Raw genomic sequence first — 26,954 nt, 5'->3', positions numbered from 1 at the left:
TCATTACTAACAAAATCAATATAATCAATACTGACAGATCCAATAAGTTAAGAGGGTAACCTTGGGGTTCAAGGGATTTCTTTCTCTAGAAGTCCTGTAAATTATAATTTTATTTATTTATTTTGAATATAGTGAATGTGCTGACTCAGCTGTGTTATTAGAGCTGGTATACCTGCTCTGGAAGTGCAGAGTGGACTCATTTAGAGCACCAGGTACTGAAGGTCAGACTGAGAGATATTCACAGTGAACTCATCTTACACAGCTCTCTCTCTCTCTCTCTCTCTCTCTCTCTTCCACTCTGCCGGTCATAAATCCTCTCTCTTTCAGCTGGATTGCTCCTGCTGGCACTTTCACGAGCTCGCACGTTGCTGTCTGCTAGTGTGGTATAGTGTCGGTCCCTGAGCAGCCGTGCTGAGCTGTAACAGAGAGCCACTGTATGAGAGAGCACGCTCACGACAGCTGACTAAATCACACTCCAGCGCTCTGTATGGGAGCGCCTCTCTGACAGAACATTCCTCTAACAGGACAGTATAGGAGTGGTAGGAGTTTCTCCTCTAGGAATGAGAAATAGAAATATTATCGCCATTTTGCTTAGTTAATTTACATTTCATACTATTTTAAGGGCCCATATCATGGAAAACCACATTTTCTTCATTGCTCTGAAATAAAAGTGTTTGAGGTCATATTGTCCCAAAGTGTGCCATTCACTCCCCTGAACATACATTATACATGATGTGTATGGAAAGTAATCTGAAAAATAAAACAGCCCATTTTGAAAAAAATAAAGACATATTCAGCCTACAGCGGTGAAGCCCCCTCATTTACACTAAAGTAATATGTTGTGTTTCACTTGTTGAAAGAGGCACAATAGAGCACAGCCAATCAAGTCTTGCAAGTCAAAAAATGAAACGCAAAAAAAAAAAAAAACATAATTGGACCTCGATGTGACTGCATACTGGCTTAATTAATTACATTCTGAGTTACCCAATGAATTAGATTTACATTAGATTTACATTCTGTATCAACAAGTTCAACTCCTGGCCTAAAAATAAAAAAGAGAACATGACAAAACATTCAAAGAAAGTTTTTTCTTTCTTTCCGCAAAACAAAACTCTTCTGCTTAAGAACACAAATGTGGTATAGATGGAAATCATCAGCAATAGCATACCTTATTTGGTCACCCACTAGCTGGAGCTAGTTTATTCTGACATGCTTCATGCTTTAGTCAGCTGTTTGGGGATGCAGCACATTCCTCATAACTTACCAAAAAGTAATAGAAATGTTATTATAAGTTAAAAAGTGTTTGTGTTGGGACTGATGAGGTTTACAGCATTTATTTTGGTTGTTTGTGGTAAGATCAGCTTGAGTAACAAGTTTTAAAGGGTCCTTTGGGGGCTAACAGAGGGTTCTTTTGGATTGCTAACATACATCAGAAGTTAATAGTCACTCAAATCTTTTCTGTAATTAAATGCCCCAGACTTGTTTTAACCAGCTCAAGGTCTTTATTAAGTAGAACCAAGCCACACCGTGGGGGAGTGAGACCCGGCCACTTAGAACACAGTCTTTGGGTTAGAAAAGAGCACAGAACTCTTGTTATGGAAGAGCCAAGCCCCGCCAGGAAGGGACTCCATGCCCTCCATCCTTCGGATCATTTGCACAGGGTCCCTGAGGACCTTCCATGCCCTAGAACCTTTGCCCGAGTCACTTTTGACTTGGTGTATTGAGAAGACTGGGTGGGGGATTATGAAAATGTTTCAAAAACGCATATGGACAAAAGTCCATAAAAGTGCTTGGACCCCGAACAAAACTCGCTTTGCCGCTGCTTCTCAGAATCCCGATGGCACCCCTCTGGATTTTCTATGTGCATCAGACCCTCCAGACCCCGGGCGGATTTGAATTTGCCCGAAAAAGATGCACCTTGGCCTGATACGCAAGTGGCAAAGAGACCCTGGATGAGCAGTCTAAAATTTCACCCTGTCACTGGGAGACTGTAAAAATTTTAACTCTGAAAACAGCACGCCACTGGGAGACCCATGGACAAATTTTCAGCCCATTATTTTAAGTAATTTTCTGGTCCAAAACGGCCACCTAGGCAAATTTTATGCACTTTGAATTTCCAAGGAGGTTTTTCCAAGTTCCACAGCCCACAGAGGGCACTTTTTTCAGCCCGGCATGGTGGGTCATGCACCCTAGAGGTGCCACCTAGCCTTTGTTTTAACACCATTTCCCCCAAAAATAGCCACTTGGGCAAATTTTATGAAATAAAATTTAAATCCTTACTTTTCCTCGACGAAACCATCTATCCCCACAGCCCTAGTATTGTTGGAAAGGCCTTTCGAATGACACTGGCTCCGACCTCCTAAACCCCAGGGAACCAGAGTTATAAGCTCCGGAACCTGGGGAACTCACACATGGTCACATAGGATTGAGGAATCACGTCCTAAACCACCTAAACCTCATTAACAAATTGTCAAGACCTTAATGAAAAGTTGGATGCAGTTTAAGGAGCTTAATAGAAGTATTTACAGTTGTATTATTTAATGTTTTAGCAATGTCAAACTTGTAGCTCCAGTGTTAAAAGAAAGAAACAAAGAAACACAACTTGGACACCAAATATGCCTTGGCTCATCTGGTGCAAATTTTTTTTTTGTCAATCCTGCACTGAAGTCATCTCGTTATGTTAAAGTAACCTAAGCCTGACCTGAAGTGTTGATTATTTTCTTGTATATGCTGGCATGATCTGAAAAACTGATCCTATATCAGCTCCCTCTGAGATGTTGAATAGGCAGTGAGTTGCTCTTGATAAATGCTAGCTGTGTTAGTCAATGATGTCGCCATTGAAATATGCCCCCAATACACATAGAGGCATGTGGAGCATTATAGAGTGCATGTCAAGCTTTTTAAGGCTTTCAAGCTTTTCAGTGCGCATGATTTGTTGATAAAACGTTATTTCTTCTCTGACGCCAGCCCCTGTGTAGCCATTCTGCTTCAGAAACCGTGTGTCATATTTACACACACTGTATTGATGATGCTCTTTGTGCTGCCTGCTTAAAAAGATCTTGAAGGGAGACATATTTCAGATTGATAGCATATCAAACTGTGCAAAGTCCAGAAGCTTTTTATGCCTCAGAGGGACATCCTGTCCAGTTACCTTTGAGAAAAATAGAAAAAAAATGGACGGAGCACTTGGAAGCTGGCAGAAAGCCTGCTCTCTTGTTAGCTCCTCTGGCAGGGGGCCTGCCAAGCACACAAACACGGTTGATTATTGAGATGAACAGCCATAAACTCAATATTTTAAGAGGCGGAGCAAGGGGGGCTGTGAAGCAGGAAAGATGTCGGGGTCTTAAGCTCACAGCGAGGAGGCTAAATGGGTGTAGAGGGATTGGTGGGGCTTATTCGGGATAAGGAACTAGGATCTAGCAAGGCTCTCCCTGCACCTCCAGGGCTTTCAGCAGTGCGCTTTCCACCAGCCTGTGACAAAGAAGTGAGGTACTCAAGTGGAAATCTATCTGGGCAGTGTCCAGACTGTAACGTTCTCTGGCCACTCTGATGGGGATAAAAGTGCTCATGAAATATTTACCACCAGTCATGGCTGCTAAAATATGGTTTTACTTTACTGTATGTGGATTCAAGCATGAGAGATAATTAGAAAAGTGCTTTGGTGCTTTTAATGAGCGTCTTCATTTCTAATGGGAGTCATTGCTACATCTTCACTGTCAGTCAGGTGCACATGAATAAAATATGCTGCATCAACATAACAGCTGTCTTTCTGTTTACTTCCTTCAGCAAGAATAGTATTCACTAGTGCAAACTTTTGGGGGAGGGAGGGTGCATGTCCTTATGCAAGAAAATTTTGGGGGTTGCAAAATAGCTGTTGAAAAAGTGCATGTGAGCTGTTGGATATCGAAAGTAAACAAATATATTTCTTTTTTAAGTTAAACCCATATATATACAATATATATATATATATATATATATATATATATATATAGTCCGTTTTATATATGCGTGCGTGTGTGTGTGTGTGTTGAGTTTAGGTGTATCAGCCACACCCACTGCTAAACACTGGCAGTAGAATGAGACGTACTGAAGAGCTCAGTGACTTTAAACATAGCACTGTCATAAGATGGCAGCACCTCTGCCACTGGTCAGTTTGTGAAATTTCCGTCCTGTTAGATCTGCTCCAGCCAACTATAAATGATGCTTCAGCAAGCCAAGACATAGAGCCCTGACCTCAACCCCATCAAACACCTTTGGGATGATCTAGAATGGAGAATGCAAGCCAGACCCTCTCATCCAACATCAGTGTCTGACCTCACATATGCTCTTCTGCATGAATAGACATACTCCAAAATCTTGTAGAAAGCTTCCCAAAAGAATGGTAGCTGATACAGCTGCAAAGGGGGGACCAACTCCATTATAACGACTATGGATTTAGAGTGGGATGTCATGAAAGCTCCTGTAGGTGTAATGTAGGAGTTTTCAATCACAATGTGGCTATTTTTTACCTCACAACATATCAGCAAGTCTGTAACGGAAGATAGAACACTTGCTCATGGTGGCATCCTGTGGTAGTATCCAAAAAAATGGATGAAAACTAACCAATCAAAATTGTTTATTAATCAGAGGACTGACCAGTCACATTGTGCTGTGTGAAACTTGTTTGTTTTTCTTCTTTCTGATTAGCAAGATATCTTGAAATAAAAACATAAGTGCAAAAAGCAAAAACCCATTAAAGTTTACAGAAACGGTCCAGTTAAAAAGACAGTATGGCATATGCCAACTATACACTGATACAGCCTTTCCTTCATCATTCAGCCAGTCCTCAGATGGACAAGTACTACACCTCCAAGAATCCACTGGGGGATCACGTGGCAGAGCTGCTTCCCTCGCACCCAGACTCAGACTCGGACTCTGTCAAAAAGGCACTTATTGTTGTTGTTAATGCTGTTAGTCATTAGCATAAGTTAATCAGATGTATATCTTCTGATGAAATCATGGCTTCCCCTGTGTCTTACTCTATGCAAATGCTGTAATAATTTAATAATATTCTTATATACGTTTTCAGATACATGAGCTTTTGTTACAAGACATGGCATTATATGACCTAGCACAGGTTGAAATGCACATTTACTGCAGTTAATAATGCATAGCAGGGCCAGTAGGTTGTCTGGGGGCGCTTTGTCAGACACTGCATTGTAATTCCTCTACTCGCTGTGAGCAACTTCACAACCCTCCCCAACCTTCCCAGCCCCCCAACCAGCACACATCTCCTTCAAAGACCAGCGTTCTCCCCTGACACTCAAACAAGAATACAGGATCAAGATCAAGTTGCTTCTTTTTATTTGGAGAGCCTTTTTTGGGGGAAAAAAGGGTTTAGGTTGTTTCGACCTTGTTGCCACGTTAGTTTTAAGGTGGCTGCAAAGAACAAACTCAAAAGTCATATAGGTTGCAAAAAAAAAGGTGAATGTATAATCTGTGCTGCAGTGATGCTTGTCACACTGATGCTATATCAAACATGTCCTGCCATTAACAGCACTAAGACAAAAATAAACCTTTTTCTGGAATAAGAAGATACACAGCTTGCAGCAACTCAGTAGCACTGGTCTTTGATTTATTCCTTGGGGGAAAAGAGAGGATGGTATGTGATGGGAGAGAGACAGATAGAGATAGACTGGAGAGAGAGAGAGACAGAGGGAGAGAGACAGAAACATAGAGTAAGAAGGAGAGATAGCGAGAGTGAAAGAAAAGAGAGAGAGAGAGAGAGAGAGAGAGAGAGAGAGAGAGAGAGACTTGGAGGAATGTACCAAGCTCGCCACATGAAATCAATTTATTTGAGCGGGGCAGTTCAGCTAAAATAGGCAATACTAACAGTGCAGTGAATTAATTGGCACGATTTTAGGAGAAGGAGAGGCTCTCGGGAGAGCCAGACTTTATTCACCATCTTGTTTTTGTGTTTTGAGTTATTAGTCTAGTCGAACTGTCACGTTTCTTCATTTTTTCCATTCTTTTCTCCTGCTTGTCTCCCACCTTTTTCGTAGCTTTTGTTGTTGTTGTTTTCCATGTATGGTAGCCAGAAATCAACTGCTGCTCAATCACTTGTGGATCTTATGAATCTGCAGCAATCAAAGCTTCATTTCGCAGGGAAAGATGATGCATTGTGCTAGGGATAGGAGGAGGACGCTTTAGATAATAAGTGTTGTGTCACACTTCACTGAGTTATGACTAGTCTCCTGAACGGCTGTGTGAGACAGTGGGAGACTGTGAGGGGTGGGGGGTGGAGGTGGAGATTGATGTGGGGTGTGGCATAGGCAGGTTTTAATGAGATCTCGCTGTGTGTTTAAATATTTAACAATTCCTGGTGAAGCATCTCCATCCATTGCCAGGAAGACGTGATTCATTTTGTTTCCAAATCCAAGACACTGTCATGGCAGGCTCATTGCTTTATGACCTCATTTCCTCATTTGTTAAAACATAAGATAAGATAAGATAAGATAAGATAAGATAAGATAAGATAAGATAAGATAAGATAAGATAAGATAATCCTTTATAAGTCCCACAGCAGGGAAATTCACAGTATTACAGCAGCAGAGTAATTTCTATTAAGTTAGGCACTCAGTAATAGAAAAGGGAAACAGTATAAACATTATAAACATTATAAATAATAAAAATTAAAGTTAAATCTCTAGACTATTTACAACAATAAGAATAAGAAAAAAGGAGTTGCATAAGATCTGTATTGCACTTATGAATATAATGCACAATGAAAAATATTTGCATTCTGAATGTATATTGTATGTGTGTATATTGTGTGTGTGTGTGTGTGTGTGTGTGTGTGTGTGTGTGTGTGTGTGTGTGTGTGTGTGTGTGTGTGTGTATTGTATGTGTGTATGGTCTACTGGGAGCAGTGCTGGTCGAACAGTCTCACAGCAGCAGGAAGGAAGAACCTGTGATAGCGCTCCTTCACACACTTGGGGTGAAGGAGCCGGTCACTGAAGGAACTGCCCAGTGCTGCCAGAGTCTCACGCATGGGGTGGGAGTCGTTCTCCAGCATGGATGCTAGCTTGTTTAACATCCTCCTTTCTCCCACCGCCTACACTGGGTCTAGAGGAGTTCCCAAGACCGAGCCAGCCCTCCTGATCAGTTTGTCCAGTTTCTTCCTGTCTGCAGTGGAGATGCTGCCGCCCCAGCAGACCACTACATAGAAGATGGCTGATGCCACCACTGTGTCAAAAAAGGTCCTCAGGAGTGGCCCCTGCACTCTAAACGACCTCAATCTCCTGAGCAGGTAGAATCTGCTCTGTCTCTTCCTGTAAAGTGCAGCAGTGTTGTCTGACCAGTCCAGTTTATAGTTAAGGTGCACACCCAGGTACCTATAAGAGTCCACTCTTTCAATGTCCATTCCCTGGATGTTCACTGCTGGAGGGGGATGTGTGTGCCTGCGGAAATCCACCACCAGTTCTTTGGTCTTCCCCGCATTGATCTGTAGGTGATTCCACAGACACCGGTCCACAAAGTCCTAAATCAGTTCTCTCTCCATCATCCTCATTTGTGATGCAGCCGACAATCGCTGAGTCATCAGAGAACTTCTGTAGGTTTTAGTTTGGTGAGTTGTACATGAAGTCTGCAGTGTACATGGTGAAGAGGAATGGTGCTAACACTGTGTGGGCCCCTGTGTTACAGACCACCATGTCAGACACACAGTCCCTTGTCCTCACATACTGTGGGTGGTTGGTGAGGTAGTCCAGGATCCAGTGCGTTATGTGATGGTCCACCCCTGCTTGTCCTTCAGGAGCCCAGGCTGTATGGTTTTGAAAGCACTGGAGAAATCAAAGAACATGATTCTCACAGTCTCCAGGTGAGAAAGAGCTACATGCAGCAGGTAGATGATGGCATCATGCACCCTGATGCCAGGCTGGTAGGCAAACTGAAGTGGGTCCATAGATGAGCTCACCATAGGGTGGAGTTGTCCAAGGACCAGCCTCTCCAGAGTCTTCATCAGGTGTGATGTCAGTGCCACCGGCCTGTAGTTGCTGAGGTCCTTTGGGTGCTGCGTTTTCAGCAATGGCACCACACAAGATGTTTTCCACAGTTGTGGTACTCTCCCCAGCTTCAGGCTTGTGTTGAAAATGTGCTCCACTATCCCACACAGCTGATCTGCGGAGGACTTGAGGAGCCTGGCACTGATGCCATCCGGCCCTGTAGCCTTCCTCGCCTTGATCTTCCTGAGCTCATTTCTCACCTGGGCCATTGTGAAGGTCAGACTGGAGCAGGGGGGGTGCTGGCCTGCAGTTGAAGCATGCATATTAATATTCATCTAACAATTTAAAGCTTAATATAGGTGGAAATTACCTGAAAGAAAGTGTCTCATGAAGCAAGTATCATAGGCCCACTGTGCCATTGTTGTAACGAGATCATAGATTTACTCTTGCACCCACACCCATAAATTAAATTTTACATTTTTTAAAGGTGGTCAGAGGTGTTACGGTTTTTATTTGAGAAAATGTTCATGATCATCATATTGTTGCATGGGCCTACAGTAAAACACAGGGGAGGCCATGATTTCCACCACGAGAATTGTTCTTTATTAAACACCATGGCAGAAAGACACATAACATACAACCAAGCCAGGGGAGGTCACAAATTTCCAGGCTCCCACCTCACGGAGAACCCCCTTCTCACATAAACAACCTGCGCCCCAGGGACAAAATAACACAAATAATACACCTTTCAACTAACAGACAACACCATAAACAACAACAATAAGTCTCTTTACCATACGGCACCTACCTCCCATGTGCCTCCTTTCATGGCCATGCCTCCTGAGCTTCTCAGAGGCAGTGTGAGCCAGTATTGGAATGCTACAATATCATCTTTTTTATCCCAACTAGTTTTGGGCCATTTCTGTTGATTCCTTCACTATCAAATACATCTGATTTCTCAGGTAGTATGAAGAAAAATAATAAACAAATGAAAAAAAGAGGAATTACAACAGTGATAGATGATTCTTGCCCTGCCAAACAGCTGGAGAGGTGAACAGATCTAGTGGCACAGAGAGGTGCTGAGGCAGGGAATCCCCCCATCACACACACACACACACACACACACACACACACACACACATACACACCTCTCCCACCTTCTGTGGTCACTCCCACCCTTTCATACCATCCAACTCTACCACAGCCTCTTCTCTTCCATCCCCCACCCTCCAGATGCATCTCCAGTTGGCAGCTGCTCCAAGACCTGGTGGTGGGGAGCATCCATGCCAGGCCTCCAAGCCCCTCATGCCCATCCTCCTATACCATCACTTCATCACTCACACCACACTTTGCCCATTATTCATGCTCCCAAGGATAGCGTCCATTTGATCTATTACTTAGGAGAGCCACCGTCAACCGCTGTGCAGCCGCCACTATGCTGCATCTTTAATTACGAGCTGTTTTTGTTACAGTAATGAAATATTGAAGGGGCCAAAAAGGAGGACTGTGCAGTTCCCCTCTGGACGAACCTGCCGTATTTTGACCAGCTGTTTCATATTTCACACAGAACACGTGACCAGATGTGTATTGCAACAGTCACTGTGGGTCAAACTGGTCAGCTGTGCAGGTATTTATGATTTTACATTTACTGAATTGTCTATACTTTTGTCTGTTTTTAAAGATAACAGGATGTTGTGGTGTCAGAGACCACATAATCAAAACTTTTTCATATTATAGTAAGTAACAACTTGACATGGTTTTATCACAATGTGTGATGAGCACACAATTGGCACAATGCTAATTGATAAATATCAGCTTCCACTATTCGTTAGCTACATTAGCCTCATACCTCCAGTGCAAAAGAGACTTTTGTGTGTGCATTTGTACATTCAAATATTTTGTTAAGTACCAGTTCTCATTAGAGTTGTGGTCAGATATTCATAGTTTATTATTTATAAGCTATGCTTACTAAGCACTATGTGTAACATAGGCTGGGTTCTGGTGTTCATTAGGGTGAATTAACTCTCAAAAACACAAATTCCTCGATTACAGCCTTTAGGAATTGGGAGTTTACTTTAAAGGTTAGACTTTATTGCACATAGGGGCTTTTTGCTCAATAGATGACCAGTCTGGAAAACATTTTCCCATCAATTTCCCACATTAATAGTTCAGCTGCTTTTTACTTGCAGAGAAAAACAAAGGAAAATTTAAACAAATACAAAGCATCTACTCACCTGAAGGAACTGACAAAGGAGAATCAGGTGTCATTTAACCACCCCTTGCTAATCAGCGAAGTTAGTTTAGCCAGCATTAGCTCTCCAAATGTCATTGCTAACGTCAAATATAATTAACATTGAATTCACTATTTTTACCAGATTTCTATCTCTATGAATAGGAATCAGAGTCAACTCTAAAACGTTTGAAATCAAATTTGGGATCAAACTTTTGGAACAGTGTTTATGGCAGTTGTATTCCATCAGGTAATTGAACATTAGAGAATGATTCCAAACTTTTGAAAACAAAGGGCCTTGGTAGATACACTATATTTCCAAAAGCATGCGCTCGTCTGCCTTCACATGCATATGAACTTGAGTGACATCCCGTTCTTAATCCATAGGGTTTAATATGATGTCGGCCCACCCTTTGCAGCTATAACAGCTTTAATTCTTCTGGAAAGGCTTTCCACAAGGTTTTGGAGTGTGTTTATGGGAATTTTTTACCATTCTTTCAGAAGCGCATTTGTGAGGTCAGACACTGATGTTGGACGAGAAGGCCTGGCTCGCAGTTTCCACTATAATTCATCACAACGGTGTTCTATCAGGTGATGTCAGGACTCTGTGCTGGCCAGTCAAATTCTTCCACACCAAACTTGCTCATCCATGTCTTTATCTACTTTGCTTTGTGCACTGGTGCGCAGTCATGTTGGAACAGGAAGGGACCATCCCCAAACTGTTCCCACAAAGTTAGGAACATGAAGTTGTTCAAAATCTCTTGGTCTGCTGAAGCATTAAGAGTTCCTTTCACTGGAACTAAAGGGCCGAGCCCAACTCCTGAAAAACAACCCCACACCATAATCCCCCCTCCACCAAACTTTACACTTGGCACAATGCAGTCAGACAAGTACCGTTCTCCTGGCAACTGCCAAACCCAGACTCGTCCATCGGATTGCCAGACGGAGAAGCGTGGATTCGTCACTCCAGAGAAAACGTCTCCACTGCTCTAGAGTCCAGTGGTGGTGCTTTATACCACTGCATTCAATGCTTTGCATTGCGCTAGGTAAGGCTTGGATGCAGCTGCTTGGCCATAGTAACTCATTCCATGAAGCTCTCTACGCACTGTTCTTCAGCTAATCTGAAGGCCACATGGAGTTTGGAGGTCTGTAGTGATTGACTCTGCAGAAAGTTGCCGACCTCTGGGCACTATGTGCCTCAGCATCCACTGACCCCACGCTGTCATTTTACATGGCCTACCACTTCGTGGCTGAGTTGCTGTTGTTCCCAATCTCTTCCACTTTGTTATAATACCACTGACATGTGGCATCCTATCACGGTACCACACTGGAATTCCCTGAGCTCCTGAGAGCGACCCATTCTTTCAGAAATATTTGTAGAAGCAGTCTGCAGGCCTAGATGCTTGGTTTTATACACCTGTGGCCATGGAAGTGATTGGAACACTTGAATTCAATGATTTGGTGGTTTAAGATTTAATGGTTTACCTGCTGAAAAAGATTAAGGCATCTGAAGTCTCTGAATTCAGAAACTAAGGCTGACCTGTTGTGCCTACTGCCCTTGCTATCTTTAGCCTACATCCTATCTTCAGTCTGCTGGTGTGGGTTTCCTTATGCTTGAAGTGCTACTGCAGTGCTAACAGCCTCCCCTTGTGGGGAATCTTAATTACAATATTGTACAATCTGTACATTTCACAAAATACAAACGTTTTGTGTGTTGATTCTGTTCTTTCTTCAGTTTTTTAACTGAGCTACAACACATGCATTTATAGCATCAGCACTACCAGCTTAAAAACTTTACATACCGTCATGTTCTGTGGTAAGTGGCAAAGTGGGTAAGTTTGAGTATTTGTTATACTATCACTTGTGAATTAAAATGGTCAGAAAGGAAAAGCTCTAGATATTATTTAATTTATCTTAAATTTATTATTTGTTAATAGACAGATCCTGACATAACTCTGATACTGCACCATATTAAGATACAGCAGACACATTTACTACCACCTTGTGAAATTTACATCAGGCCTCTTTTGAACTGTGAATACCTGTGTGGATATTAATGCAAAAAGTAAAGTGGAAACTGGCCTCAGATTGGACTGTGGAAAGTCTGGGTCGCTACTGACTACTGAACCTAAAACGCTCGGTTCTCTGCGGGAATTACTGTAAATAGTTGGAAAATTGGCCAGCGTGGCATTCTGCCCTTTGGGGACTTCTCTGCTGTATGTGTGTGAGAGAGAGAAAGGGAAAGAGAAAGAGAGAGAGAGAGAGAGAGAGAGAGAGAGAGAGAGAGAGAGAGAGAGAAAAAAGGAAAGAGAGATTAGACAAAAGAATCTCAGGAATCTGAGCTAAAGCCATGCCAATCTCTCCTTGCATTCATGCTATTACATCTCTCCTTCTGACTAATACCCATGAAAGTGGCGTCGTCACCAACCGCTACAGAGAAGTATGTGAATGTTCACCACAGAGGAAAATGTTGAGGTGTAATACATTAAAAAATGACTGCATTTGCGTTAAAGCAGCAGTTTAGGTAATTGGCAGAGGGGAGTGTGTGATTGTGCAGTGGCGTGGAAAGTAGTCTGGCAGTGATCTACAGGAGTCCATTAATTGCTATATGAATGCTCCTCTCTCATCTCCACACTGGTGCTGCCTCAAAGAGAGAGAGAGAGAGAGAGAGAGACGGGTCACTCTGTCTTCCCCAGCCCACATCCGCGCCAAGCTCATAACGACTAAAACCTCTAATTAATCTTGCTATCATGGGGTAACTATAGCACTCACTATATAAATGAATTATGGTCCTAACTCTATGGGTGTGTGTGTGTGTGTGTGTGTGTGTGTGTGTGTGTGTGTGTGTGTGTGTGTGTGTGTGTGTGTGTATGTGTGTGTTTAAAGTATTTAGAGTGGGCACTGTTAACAATTAACACAGTATTTGAGTATTTGTTTGTTGATGTTCATAGGATCCAAAGTTCAAACATCTCCAGATGGCAGATCAGAATGTTATTAGTACTATGTTTTACTTTTATAATAAAAATGGATGTATGTAGTTTGGTTTTTATTCAGTTGACATCAGGAGGTGATACTGAATACGTTTTAGAGGATAACCTTACTATTACATGCTTAACATTGGACAAAGACTGTAATATATAAGAATAATTCATGATAATTTAGGTTTTATATAGTTTAATGTTCCATTTTTATGACTTCTTAATATATATAATACATAATTAATGATATGTACAATGAATTACTAATTTCATTTTCTACCCCTTCTTCTCTTTCCTGAAAGAAATCTTAATCTGGTCTCGGTCTTGACTTAGACTTGCTTCACAGCCCGATTGGGGCCGTTACTGCGATGACGCCATGCAGCCCACCAAAATTTTCTGAAGTTAACTTTATTTTGAGAATATGAAAACCTGGGAGACTTGACAACTATGCTACATGCGTACATTCATTATTGAGATCCTGATGTGGGTTTGAGTGTGGGTTTCCTCTTTTCCAATGATGCACACAAAAGTGTACAGATTACATCCATCCATCCATTCATCCATCCATTTTCTAAGCCACTTCTCCGTCAGGGTCGCGGGGGGGTGCTGGAGCCTGTCCCAGCAGTCTTTGGGTGAAAGGCAGGATACACCCTGGACAGGTCGCCAGTCCATCGCAGGGCTACAGATTACATAGTAATTTCAAAGTTGATTCATCAGGGATGTACGTTTTAATGGATAAATTGTGACAGCCCTAAAGCAAACAGGTAGGTCATCACTCATTCGGTACAGATTTATAAAGTGCTTATTGAACACAGACAGACACAAAAAGTATATTCTCCTTGTAAAGCCTGAATGGAAAATATGTCAAGCATATCAAACAGCAGGAGAACAAAAATGACTTCCATTTCACATCTCTCTTTATCAATGCTGTAAAAAAATTCCCTACAACTGAATTATTTTCCTGGCCTATAAGATCCTGATAGCTCTTAATGTGGAGCGTTTTCTGTCTCACAGGACTTCAATGTGGAGGTGACCAACAATAGGCCCTTATGCTGAAATCTAATTGAAGTGATTGATGAATTCGCCAAGCCCTTTCAGTTCAATTCCTGTGCTCCAGCATGTGGGAATAGCATAAGATGGAGCGAATGGAACATGCTAAGCTGTAGCTGTGTATATGGGAGTTGACGGCTAGTCCCAGCATTCATAATAACTTTCCCTCTCGTGTCATCAGCACTACTCTGTGGGAAATGAACAGGTTGTGACATGTCCAGATACGGGTTTTGATACTCGCTGGCCCTTAGCCATCAGCCTCCTGTGCGGCCAATGCACTCCAAGACCTGGGTCTTTCTTCAGTGGGGCCCCGTTTGTCTAAAGGGGAAATTACTAACGCTTTACTGGCATCTAGTGGTGCAGAGTGGTACTGCAGCTTCCAGACCAAATCTGTAACAGTGTTTACAAGTGGCATTTGATTCTGATTAAATGCAGCACTTGTTGGAGCACTTGGTCCGGGGAGGGGCTGGCATCCACAACGACGCAAGCAGGGTTCTGGATCCGCTTGTAAGCTTCGTCCACTCTGGAAGCAAGGAGACATAGGTCAGTACAGATAACGCCACCAGAGTGCCAAAAGTGTTGCTCGTCGAAAGTTTGGGGACACCCCACTGTTGCGTTTCAATTAAACGGAGAAAATGCCAGATAAGGTTTTGTTAATATAAAGTTATTTACTACTTTGGGTACATTTTCTTAGCTTTGTGTTCTTCAAAATCTATTCTTTGGTATAAAAAGCAGTTTAATAAAAGCAGTTTTAGTGGTTTGGTGAACATTTTTATTATTTTTTTTCCAACTTATTGTTAAAAGCACATTTTTTAAAGGCTGACGCCACAGCAATGTGGGGCTTTGCCACAAATATTTAGAATTTGATATCGTTTTCCTCAAAATGAACATGTTTAATCTTTAAAAGACTCACATACCATAAAACATTTATCTTTACTTTTTTAAAGTAAAATAGCTTGATATATTATGTAAACACAGCTTTAACATATAGCATTCACTACCCAGTCTATATATAGAAACTAAGTTGTACAAATATCTGCTTTTTTGTTATACATATGCATACATACACACACACACACACACACACACACACACACACACACACACACACACACACACATATATATATATATATATATATATATATATATATACATATACACACACACACACACACACACACACACAGAGAGTGAGAGAGCGCAGTGTAGCCCCACTCATTCAGGTTAAAACCACACAAATTATATGTTCATTTTTCGCAAAACAAAGAAAACAGACTCAGTTTTAGTACAAACAATTTGAAAAGCAACAAACAAGCAGTTTCTGTTTTTTGTTAATCAGCTGATAATGCCTGCATGGTATTTTGTTTGTTTATTAAATAAAGCCCACATCAAAGACCATGAAGAAAAAACAGTTTAAGTTGGAAAACAAAAGTTAAAGTTGTTATCTTATTTGACTTAAACATGCAAATAGGCAAAGGCTGAAGAGCATTGAGTTACGTTAAGGCAGAAAGGAAAGTAACAGTGGCATGTTTCTGTTTTCATTCTGTACCCACTGTCTGCATTTCCACAAAAGAAGCTAAACTGATCAAAAGGATGGATGAACTTCTGTGTTATATGCAGTATATATACATATATATATTCGGAAGAAAACCTCCGAATCTCCATTTTTGTCATTTTTCAGTTTGACATAATTTCAGAGGACCTGTTCTTTACATTGTGTGTAAATTTCATGATGAGCGAATCAAAAGAAATGACCGAAAATGAATTGGAAAGATGTTTGGTTCCACTGACTTAGAAAAAAAACTACTGTAGTTTTAATGCTTCTCCTGTAAAGTTACCAACATTCTGGAGATATGAGGTTTTGTTCCGACAACAGCGAGATATATAATATGGCAGTGGTTTCCAGGTGCTGGAGTATCCCTGCCTGGTCTTTCCTGCTCTAACACATCCCAAATAACTAATCAGCTGATTTACAAGCCATTCCTGAGCTGAAGTGAGGGAGAGCCAGAACTGAGCAGTAACTAGATACATTTATTCAGTTACATACTGTTGCTGTCAGAACAAAACCTCCATTTTTCATGTTTTGATATTTTGAAAATATCAGCTGCCCATTACATTAAAGTAAAATTTCAAGATAAACATGTCAAAAAATTATATTAAATTACCAGAAACAAAATTAACTTGGAAGTTAATTGAAAGTTTTTTGCTGCCACGGGGAGCTTAGTGGGTGTTCCCAGGCAAAGTGGTTTCTCAGGATGTGCCGCACTCCCAGTTAAAAAGGACACACTGTTGCTATTGTTACTGATGTTTTGTTGGAGTAGTTGTGCTTATTAGTGGAGTTGTGTCCATGGAGAGTGGGCTTTTTAGTGTTTCCAGTGCTTAGAAGTGTCTACCCTCCACATATGTCTCATATGTCACATATACCCTCTCCATGTGTTTGGAGAATTTGCCCATATGCGCCATCTTCCTCTGAGCCAACACTACACACTTAAAAATTATGGCTCTTCTTCAACGGTTCTTTAGTAAAGAAGATGGTTCTATGTAGAACCATGAACACTCAAAGGACTGGTTGCATAATTAAAGGGTTCTTTGCATTGTAAAAGGGTTTTCTAAAAGGTTCTATATAGAACCATCTACAGCACAATCTATATCAATCTGAAGAACCCTTCAAGTGTTCATGACTCTATATGGAATCGATTTACTAAAGAACTCATGAAGAACCGTAATTTTTCAGTGTGTATAATAGAATTTTGTTGAAACGATATTGTTTGCAGGATTTGATCACTGTGATGGTCTCCTAACTGGACTCCCAAAAAAGACAAATGGCTTTAGTTTATTCAAAATGCAGTTGCCAAAGTTCTCACTAGAGTAAAAGAAGGGAAGACATCCTTAAATCCTTAAATCCTTACACTGGCTGCCAGCATGTAACAGAAAACTCCTTAAAAGGCCTGGGCCACATAAGGAGAATGTTAGAACATTTGCCCTCAGTCTAATTGCTTATAAATGGTGGGTGCTTGAAACAAAGTTTATGTTTTTATTTGCAGCAGAAACACAAGTTGCATATTTAGACAGATCTTAATCAAATATGCCCAAAAATGTCAGATCGTGTCCTGCACTCCCTTTTTGCTTCTATTAAAGTCTATTTGTAAGGAAATACTACTACTTTTTTCTCAGTGTTTTGAGTTCAGTTCTTTGTAATTCATGTGCTTGTTTGTTTTTATTCTGTTCGTGTGCCGTTGCTCACACCTGTCATTTTTGAGCTTTAGCATTTATTTTTGGCCAAAGAGATCCCAAAAAGAGGAGGATAGCACCTAATAAACTTCAGGTCCTATGCTGATAGCTGCTGGATATACTAAGAAGTTCCACTGTAGTTCTACAGGGAACTCGGTACTTAAGTTTTTTCACGTGATATCTTTTTTTCTTTCTATTTCTGAATTTTGTTGATTTGCATTGATTTTTGGCAATAATTACTCCTAGTAATGATGTCATTAACATAACACTGTCATATGAGTGTAGGCTACTTTACACACATCTAGTCAGAGCTGGGAAAGCAGCCATGTCCATTTTACATGTGAATTGTTAATGAAAAAAACCTTCCATCTCCAAAATGTAACTTTACAGGAGAAAGAAAAAAAAATTCTTTACTTTTAATGCAAGTCAATGGAACCAGACATTTTTCCAAGTCTTTTGGGGCCATTTACATTGGTCCATTCATCATGAAATTTACACACAATATTAAAGGCAACAGGCATTTTCAAAATATGTCAAACTGAAAAACATGGAAAAAATGGAGGTACAAAGTTTTCTTCTGACAGCAGCGATATGAAATATATGTGTGGCCCTGGGGAAAAGTAAGACTGACTTACTTCTGGCGGAACAGGTGATTGACCTCTAGCTGGGTCTCTTCTTCAGTCTGTCCCAGGCCTCTGTGCTGGAGCCTCCGGAGCCGCTCCTGGGGGCTGACAGTCAGCAGCAGGACCAGGTTGGGCCGGAGTAGGTCAGAGGGCCATTCGTAGATCTCTGAGCCCAGAGCTGGCAGCTTTTCCACTGGGCCACTGACAGCAGTGGCTATGGCGTATGCTGCTGTACTGTGCCAGTACCTGAGAGAGAAAGAAAATAGAATGTTAATAATGCAGTTGAACTTTGGTTTTACTGATTCCAATTGGATATTATTTCACTCTCTGTCTTTCTCTCAGATCTGTTGGCTCATCTGCTGAAGCTGCTGAACTATGTGGATTTGTTTACAGTCAAGATATTTTCTAACCTGTCCACAATCACAGGCCTCTGTGATGACTCTCTCTGTATCTGGGCAGCAGTAATGTAGTTCCCCAGAGCGTAGAAGGCCCTGCGGATGAGGGGAGGCTCTGAGTCAAAGTGCTGTCTGTAGGGGGCCAGGCACTGGGGAGGAGATTTCAGCAGAGTGGCAGCCAGAGCTTTCTGCAGGCTTTCAGTCAGAGTTGTTTTACCTGAACAGACAGGGATCAGACAGGCTGGTGTTAGAGGTCTGTGCAAAACAAACACAAGGCTTCACTCATCAACTTTTCCTAAAAAGAAATTTCCTCTTCAGACCCACTTACACAGTTTTTTATAAAGATTCTGACATTCAACAATGTTCTTATTTGACAGAAGTTCTCCTTTGTCAAAGAGGAAAGAAAGATTTACTATGAAGAACATCCACTGACAATTTTTCAGAGAACAGGTTCTATGAGAACAAGTGGCAAATTAGTGTGAGCGATATGAACTGAAATGCATGATTATTATTTCCACTATCTAGACAATAATATAACTGTAGCTAACAGCTGGATATGGTATAATCAGCTTTTTAATGGCGTAAACTAATGTCTTTAATAAAAGACATTCCTCACCTGTAGCATCCAGTCCTTCTAACACGATGACTGGAAATCCTTCATTCTGCTTGCAGGCCTCCAGCTGTTGGTCCACAATCTCCAGCACTGCCATTGACTCTGGAATGACGTTCTTGCACTGAGAAAGCCAGAATTAATTAAATTGTGTAGTAGCAGTAAGTTAAGGCAGCTGGTCTTGGTTTAATCTTGATCAATGTTTCTGCACTGAGGAAGCCAGACATATCTACAGTACACTCAGTAATGGCTTGTAAGCATACAGCTTGCATAATCTCATTGGAGTAGCTCTACATGAGCCTAAGGTCACCATGCCTAATGCTGAAGCCCTCTGCACTGGGCAGGAGAACAGTGGAGCTGTGTACTCTGGAGTGATGGAGCTCCATCCAAAACCCTTGGGATGAACTTATGTGGTGTTTGTGATACAGAATTAATCATCCACCATCGGTACCTGACCACACTAATGCTATTGTGTGGCTGAATGCAATCAACTTCTTACAGCAAAGATTCAACATCTACTGTAAAGCCTTGCCAGATGAGCAGAGGCTGTTACTGCAGCAAAGGGGGAAAAATACCCCCCAATTTCAAAGGGAATGTTGGATGAGTAGCCAAACTTTTAGACATATAGTGTATGTATGATCTTTTCTTTGCAGTCCAGTTGCTGGGTGACGTATGAATAAGGGCATGCAGCAAAATGATTCTTTATTTCTTTTTTTCACATTTGCTGCACTTGGTTGAACATCCTGACATGTGAAGCTGACAATTTCAGGTAATAAACTCACTGATATTATCACACTGATGATATCACTGATGATCAAATATCCTTTTAGAAATGAATCAATCCCTTCTAAAAAAAATAATAAATAAATAAATAACTGTAGGCCTGCATGAAATCAGTGTTCTAAGTTGGTTTTGTAACGCCGGGGAGCGAGGAGGTGGACACACGCGTTTATTAAGGGCAAATCCAAAACCAGGGTCAAGACAGTCCAGGATCATAGAGCCAACATGTAGAGATCGCGGGACAGACATGACAATAAAGAGCATTGAACTAAACACCACGAGACCACAATACAACCAACAGTTCAGACAACAAAGATCAGCAAACACAAGGGCCAAACAGAGAGCTTAAATACAACAGGGATGATGAGAGACAGCTGGAAACAATCAGGGGTGGAGTCATGAAAGAGGGGACCGGACTACAAAACCAAAACAAAGAACACGTGGGCTAAACCAAAACACAATAGGAACACATGGACAGGACTGGGAGGGGCCAATCGTGACAGGTTTATCCTGGTCTAGTGCTGGTCCAGTGCTGTTTTAGCTGGTCTCCCAGCATAACAGCATCTAAAACAACATATCACTGCTGTCAGAACAAAACCTTGCATTTCCAGAATGATAACTTCACAGGAGAAGGAAAAAACATACATAACGTTTAATGTAAGTCAATGTAACCAGACTTTTGTAGTCATTTTAGGCCATTTCTTTTGATCCATTCATCACGAAATTTACAAACAGCATAAAGGCCAACAGGCATTTTCAAATCATGTCAAAAATGGAGGTTTTGTTCCAACACCAGTGATATGCAGGTTTTGGTGGTGGATGATCATGACAGTTTCCATTGCTGGTGTTGTACCAGCATCCAAAACCCTGCTTTGCAGATGATCAGCTATGGTCAGTGCTGGTTTTTCCAGCAAGATGCCCTACCAAACTATGCATATACCTCCTGAAGAACCTGGTAAGCATCCTCCAGGCGGTAGAAGACGTCAGAGTTGATCATGTTCAGCATTGCTGGATGGTGCTCGGGGGCTGTGGTGGGCTTGACGTAAAACCTCTGACTCTGTCCAGACTCTGGCTCTGTGGCGGGGCTCCTAAACATCTCCTGGCACCACCAGAACTGCCCATCACCATCCTGCTCGCGCTCATACGAGAACACGCTCACTGAGTGGCTTTGCCTGAAGTCGCTTAAAAGGCGCTCCGTGGAGCTCGAGGTGGATTCGTCCCGCAGCAAAAAGCCCCGGATGAGCGAGTCCTTGACGCCGGGGAGGAAGGAGGTGAGCGGTGAGAAGATGCACTCGGGCGGCAGCTGCGCGTGCAGCGCCTTCATGAGCTCGGCGTGACTCCGCGCTCTCTGCACTCTGCCGCCGCCGTCAACCAGCAGAGAGAAGAGGCGCGCGCTGCCGAAGGCGCGCCGCACCGCCTCCGCGTCCGCTCTGGTGCTCGCGCTGCGCTCACAGCTCAGGATGAAGCAGAGCGGCTCTGCGCGCGCCTCCAGCTCCAGCAGGAAGAGCCGCGAGCAGCCGCGCGCTAACCGCGACACGGACATGTTCGGTAAAGAGCGCAGAGCGCGCGCCCCGTACACTCTCCACACACCCTGCACACACTCTCCACACACCCTGCGCACAGTACACTCTCCACACACCCTGCGCACAGTACACTCTCCACACACCCTGCGCACACTCTCCACACACCCTGCGCACACTCTCCACACACCCTGCGCACAGTACACTCTCCACACACCCTGCGTACACTCTGCACACACCCTGCGCACAGTACACTCTCCACACACCCTGCGTACACTCTCCACACACTCTCCACACACCCGCCAGTGACGGTCTTTATTACAGAGAAACGAAACCGAACGACGAAACGAAAGTAAACAGAGCAGTCGAGTAGCACGTGACCACAACATGACAACGGCCAAATAAATAACCAACCAAATAAATAAATAAATAAATAAATAAATAATAGACAAACATAGCCTCACTAAAATGCAAGCCAGTTAGGACGTGCGCATGTTAGTGCATAGAGAGACAAATAATTATACAAACAAATGAATAAATAAGGACACGCGTAGGTGTACACATTAATAATAAAAGAAGAAAAATAGAACAAACAAGTAGATAGACAGCTACATACAGACAGACAGAAAGACAGACAGACAGACAGATAGATAGATAGATAGATAGATAGATAGATAGATAGATAGATAGATAGATAGATAGATAGATAGATAGATAGATAGATCCATAAGCCCCCAATAGGGCTTGAATAACTAAGCAGCTAAACAAACAACTAAACGCTGAGTTAGGATGAAACCTGTTTTAAGTATTTTATCGTCAGCTCACTGAACCATCAGTGTTTTGTCACCGCCTCATTGGGGGTGCGGTCGCTGTATTGCTGCCTGTCCTTTACTCTTTCGTTTTGCGCTGCATAGCGATATGAACAGGCTTATCTGTTCCCCTTCAGGGCTGCGAGTTACAGCAGCTTCGGTGAAAGGATCTTGAAGCTCATCTGTTTCGGTTTCCTTTCCTCAGCCTCACCCGAGCTGCCCGGCCCATAAAAGACAGCGCTCAGCGCAGCACCCTCACTCTCCCGCTCACTCCCTCTCTCCCGCACTCTCTCAGCATGCAGCTCTGTGATAAACTGGATTTAGTCCGGCTGCTCCTGCAGCTGTGCATCAGCAACGTGCACGTGCGTCTCTCCGCTCTGCTCACTTGGACGTCTGAATGGCTGAGAGGGAGAACCGGACAGAGCAAACTGACACCGAAAGACCAGTCCAGAGCGACCACAGCGGGACAGAGAGGTCCGCACAGAGTCCAGGTCACAACTCCCAGAAGCGTGAACTACCACTTCACCCGCCAGTGCAACTATAAATGCGGCTTCTGCTTCCACACCGCAAAGACGTCGTTCGTTTTACCCATCGAGGAGGCAAAGAGAGGATTACAGCTGTTAAAGCAAGCAGGTGGACAAGAATTTACTCAGCACCTGCATCTCACTAGCGCAGGGGATTATAGGAACACAATGCATTTCATTAGATATGTCATATACATTACTTTACTACATTACTATTGTTGTTGTTGTTGTTGCTGTTTGTTATCGTTACTTTCATTATTATTATTATTACTTAACAGGTGGCAATAATAATGACACCTGTTACTATGATTGCTATTTATTAACAATAACATCAGCTTTCAGTGATATTATTATCACCCTCATCATAATCATTATGCCTACTATCATTTATCTGTAATAAAATCCTTTGAGCCCAATTTCCATATGCATGCATAGAACTACTAAAATTATTACATCTACTATAAATAATAATACTAATAATAATAATAATAATTTGTTATTTTTATTAGGGATGGAAAAAATCAACTTCTCAGGTGGAGAGCCTTTCTTACATCAGAGAGGCGTGTTCCTGGGTGAAATGGTGCGCTACTGCAAGCAAGAGCTTGAGTTACCGAGCGTCAGCATCGTCAGTAACGGAAGCATGATAAAGGAGAGCTGGTTCCAGCAATATGGTGAGATGTGCTAGAGTGAACAGCAGGGGGCAGCAGCGACTCATTAATCAGAACTGCGCTTCCCTTTTTTTTTTTTTATGAGAAGCGTCAAGTCATCACATGTCCCTCAGACTACAAAACAAACACGCAATACTATGTCAAGACAAAGATTACAAAGATTAACTGAGTGTTCAAATGGTTTATCATGTCAATCCTGAAAACAGGAAAACAGAATTTTTGTTCAAATATTTTGCCTTATAAATCCTTAATGGTATGAGTGGGTTCATAAGATTGTGTAGCATAAGGTTGGCATTTATTCACCCTAAACACACACACACGCACACACACACACGCACACACACACACACACACACACACACACACACACACACACATATATATATATATATATATATATATATATATATATATATATATATATATATATATATATATATATGTATGTATATAGGCTGTAGTCCCGCCTCTTTTACATGTCATGCACACATAACAAATCGTGTAGGCCTACAACATCATTTACAGAATTAAAAATGGGGAAAGGGCTAATAATTACAAAGTATGCCTTCTGTCATTTGCAGGAGATTATCTGGACATTCTGGCAATCTCATGTGACAGCTTTGATGAGGAGACCAACAGAGCTATCGGTCGAACTCAGGGCAGGAAAAGTCACTTGGACAACCTGTACAAAGTGCGGAACTGGTGCAGAATGTACAAGGTGGCCTTCAAAATCAACTCGGTCATCAACACCTTCAATGTTCATGAAGATATGATAGAGCACATTGCTTCCCTTAATCCTGTGCGCTGGAAGGTAGGGCCTCAGGTCTTCTTAGAGCTCTGTGTAGTAGATGTAGATATAGATTTTGTGCTGATGTGGTTTGCTGGTCTTACATTTCAGGTGTTCCAGTGTCTGCTAATTGAGGGTGAGAATGCTGGAGGGAACAGCCTTCGGGAAGCGGAGAAATTTGTCATCAGTGACCAGGAGTTCCAAGATTTCCTGGACCGACACCGGAGCATTGAGTGCCTGGTTCCAGAGTCTAATCAAAAGGTAATGTCCTTTGCTCTTCTGGGGAGGCTTTACACTAGATGTTGGAACATTGTTGAAATTATTTGGTTGCATTCAGCAACATGAGCATTAGTAAGGTCAGATGCTGATGTTGGATGCTCTGAATCATAAACCACACTCCAGCTCATCCCAAAGCTATTAGATGGAGGTAATTCACTCTAGAGAATGCAGTTCCACAGCTTCATAGCTGTTGTTGATGAGCTATACCCCTCTAGTTGACACTTGGCATGGTGGCCTGTCAGCAATGTGTGCCCCTTAACCCGTAGAACCCAAAGACCACAATTTGCAAAACAGTAGGTCAATTCTAGCCTTCATAACTTCGCAATGGTTTAAGTGACAGACATGATACACATACCAGACCATTCAGCAGACCAGGCCCTAACTAGCCATGACATCATTGAGCTGTGACATCCCAGGCTTATTATGTACTAAGGCTTAATATTCTACAACTACAGGGACTTCAATGCAAACTTGCTGAGCTTTTCTTAGGTTATAGAAGTGTGTTTTGAGACTTTTGGCCCACCAGCAGGCCGTGGCCAAGTAAGGGGTTAAATTAGCTTACTCATTACAAGGGGTGTCTGGATACTTCTGAATGTATATATATAGAGAATACAAGTGCGTGTAATGGTGTACCGCAGCACAAATAGCTCCAATATGGTTTTCTATTTTTTGTTCCAGATGAGAGACTCCTATCTGATTCTGGATGAATATGTAAGTACTGTTAGAACATCTTTCCAGCATGTGTTATGCTTCCCAGTGATTATTCATCAAACATTAGAATAGCAGGTCATCATACAGGGGCTTGCTTGCATGAATCATTTTTAATTGTTGTATGATTGACATTGTTGACCTGTGATCTTTGTCTGTGCAGATGCGATTTCTGGACTGTCGAGCAGGAAGGAAAGACCCGTCAAAGTCCATTCTGGATGTTGGGGTGGAGGAGGCCATCAAGTTCAGTGGATTCGATGAGAAGATGTTTCTTAAAAGGGGGGGCAAATATATATGGAGCAAAGCAGATATGAAACTGGATTGGTGATTTTTGTCACATGTTCCTAACAGCTCAGTCATAAGTGTGTTCCTATGTTATGTTGTTTATCTGTATGCTATATTTTTGCTATGTGCGTTATTTTATTTGATTTGTAGTGGATTGACTGGATTGAATGGATTGTTTTTTCTCATTATTAACCTATTAATCTTACATTATTTTTGATCTATATGTGCTCAGCAGTACTCACTTTATTTATTATATTAAAATAGCATTATAAAACATAGGATAACTCCTTTTTAGTAAAACTAGAAAGTAAAAGTTTTGTTGTATTTTTGTTTTACCATACTAAATTATTTGTTGGCCATAAATGGGTTATATACTATGTGTATATTTCTCACTTTCCCTGACCTCATGGCTTTACTGGAGCAGCAATACCCTTAACATAAAGGCATAATTGCTACATCTTTTGGTATACACTTTGCACAAATTATAGCATTATGTCAGTATTTTTGTGTTAAATAAAGGTCTATATTTGTAACAAAACCTATTCTGTGTCAGAGTGCTATGATGAAATATGATGAAATCTGATGTGACTTGACTGAAATTCGTTTGCTTGTACCAACTCAGTCTGTACAGTCCTAATATGAAAAAACACCCTCTTTTTAATTCACTGTTTAAGTGGTCATGAAAAACAACATATTTACATATTTCCAGCCTACAGCAGTTAAGCCCCGCCCATCCACGCTGACGCTGTAAGGAGCGTTTCAGTCTGGACCGTTTTTAGAAATAAGGCATGAAACAAGTTATTTGCATATGTAAGTCTTAAAGGCACAGTAACAAAAACAGCCTGTTTAATTTGGAAGAGAGGTTGGAAAATGGTCGTGTAAATAATGATCATGTAAATGATGATCATCATGATGAATTATGATTATAATTCATTTTTGGAACGTAAACCACATAAATATCATATACAGACCTCATAAACAAACAAACAAACAAACAAATAAATAAACAAATAAAAAGTTTCTTGGTCAATCTAAAAGATTCACGCAGCTATCAACACCACACGATGTGAGTGAGCACAAGATTTGTTACAGGATTCATCTTTTTTTTTCCCCTCCTATATCCAATCCAGCATTTTCTGTTGTTCTGGCCTGACACCAATATCCATCGACACCAACACACCATCTCTAAAAGATATTACCTAAAATAACACACAGAGCACACAGAAGTCTGACAGACTGGCACGGCGGTGACAAGACATGTTTCTGATATGTGATGGATTGTACTGACTGCTGTTAAAGATGTGATGTTCATGCCACATTGTATTGTGTCATATTGTTTATTGTGTCATAAACTCCAAAGGGGCAATGTAGCCTTATTATGAAAGGGGCCATATCCTGCATACTGTGTCCTTTATCCTGTTTATCTCTGAGGTCCACGTGTGACTTTTGGGTAAGTTTCTGTAGTTAAAACAGCTGCCTCTCTAAAAAGCTCT

At 41.7% G+C, this 26,954-nt stretch overlaps 2 protein-coding genes across 2 annotated transcripts; one reads left to right on the top strand and one right to left on the bottom strand.

Moving 5' to 3' along the window:
* Window positions 1-13,895: 13,895 nt before the first annotated feature.
* On the bottom strand, window positions 13,896-21,768 carry cmpk2 (cytidine monophosphate (UMP-CMP) kinase 2, mitochondrial). Its single transcript, XM_017694450.2, has 5 exons — window positions 20,822-21,768; window positions 19,108-19,225; window positions 18,507-18,708; window positions 18,109-18,342; window positions 13,896-14,763 (listed from the first exon to the last, which is right to left on the bottom strand). Exons 1-5 carry the CDS (start codon window positions 21,422-21,424, stop codon window positions 14,643-14,645), a joined length of 1,278 nt encoding a protein of 425 aa, XP_017549939.2. The 5' UTR covers window positions 21,425-21,768; the 3' UTR covers window positions 13,896-14,642.
* Window positions 21,769-22,227: 459 nt separating this feature from the next.
* On the top strand, window positions 22,228-26,003 carry rsad2 (radical S-adenosyl methionine domain containing 2). The gene is made up of 6 exons (XM_017694351.2): window positions 22,228-22,843; window positions 23,244-23,405; window positions 23,984-24,213; window positions 24,301-24,450; window positions 25,147-25,179; window positions 25,340-26,003. Exons 1-6 carry the CDS (start codon window positions 22,507-22,509, stop codon window positions 25,502-25,504), a joined length of 1,077 nt encoding a protein of 358 aa, XP_017549840.1. The 5' UTR covers window positions 22,228-22,506; the 3' UTR covers window positions 25,505-26,003.
* The last annotated feature ends 951 nt before the right edge of the window (window positions 26,004-26,954 follow it).

The sequence above is a fragment of the Pygocentrus nattereri genome, chromosome 10 (assembly GCF_015220715.1).
Source record: "Pygocentrus nattereri isolate fPygNat1 chromosome 10, fPygNat1.pri, whole genome shotgun sequence".
Taxonomy (NCBI): Eukaryota; Metazoa; Chordata; class Actinopteri; order Characiformes; family Serrasalmidae; genus Pygocentrus; species Pygocentrus nattereri.
This window is presented reverse-complemented; position numbering and strand designations above follow the sequence as displayed.